Source organism: Haliaeetus leucocephalus, unplaced genomic scaffold (assembly GCF_000737465.1).
Source record: "Haliaeetus leucocephalus isolate CR32 unplaced genomic scaffold, Haliaeetus_leucocephalus-4.0 Scaffold229, whole genome shotgun sequence".
Lineage (NCBI taxonomy): Eukaryota > Metazoa > Chordata > Aves > Accipitriformes > Accipitridae > Haliaeetus > Haliaeetus leucocephalus.
This window is the reverse complement of record NW_010972665.1, coordinates 7,043,751-7,044,620: the sequence shown is the minus strand read 5'-3', so window position 1 is coordinate 7,044,620 and position 870 is coordinate 7,043,751. Positions and strand designations below refer to the sequence as shown.

Below are 870 nucleotides of genomic sequence, written 5' to 3'. Positions count from 1 at the left end.
CGGCCCGGCGGTGGGCTTCCCCCCAGCCCCGGGGCGAAGGCGGCGGCGGCACCACCCTTGCCCCCCCTGGGGAACGCGTTCGCGGGGCGCCAGCGACATCCTCCGGCCAGAACAGGAACACCCGCTGCCGGCGCGTCCCCTCGCCCTACCGGGTCACCTGCAGGAAGCAGTGCGGCCAGCTTCTCGCCGCTCGAAAGCCGGCTTCGGCGGCCGCCTGCTTCGTTCCTCCCGGGCAGCCTTTCGTTGCTGCTAGGGAAAGACCACGATAACGTTAGTGCAGCTGAGCTGCAGGAGGGATACGGACACCGAATTAACGCCTTCGGCTGCAATCGCTTGCAGGGTTTTTTAATACCCGATTAAGAGTGGCCAGTGAAACAAACAGCTGGCCAAGTCCGAGGCGAACGTCAGTCGAGAACTTTGTCCGCCAGGAGAAAAGACCGCTCTGCTGTAATGCTGGAAGTCTTAACTTCAAGCATAGGAGACCACCGCTTTGTTTGAAAAGGTGCCCTCCACTTGGCCGCGAAATCCGTACTCGGCGTTAGCTCAGGTTCCTTCTGCTAAAATTCCACCGGTATCTTTCTCCCCTAAATTGCTTTCTACCAGTGTGTATGTATTCATGCTCCCACGCGCGCAGACTGATTTAATCTCCAAGTTCGTCAGGAGGGATCTGTACGTTGCCGGTTGGCTGCATCCAGGACTGACTGACGGCGGGTTTTCGGTTTTGTGGACACCCCGTCTGTTACGGGAGGAAACCGTTCACGGAGAGATGCCCTTAAACGCATTTCAAGTGGGTTTGTCCCTAGGAAGACCCCACCGCGACCCCAGGGACCGGTAGCGGCCGCCCCGTTTCGGCTGTATCGCTGCGCCGCC

The 870-nt window shown here is 59.9% G+C and overlaps 1 protein-coding gene across 1 annotated transcript in view; it reads right to left on the bottom strand.

Annotated features, from left to right (window-relative positions):
- The window catches only part of EXOSC3 (exosome component 3), a 5,271-nt gene that overhangs the window by 3,219 nt on the left and 1,182 nt on the right, over nucleotides 1-870 (bottom strand). The window contains exon 4 of the mRNA XM_010567933.1: nucleotides 150-323. Within this exon, the coding sequence (XP_010566235.1) occupies nucleotides 150-323 (174 nt within the window). The remainder of the gene's footprint in view (nucleotides 1-149; nucleotides 324-870) is intronic.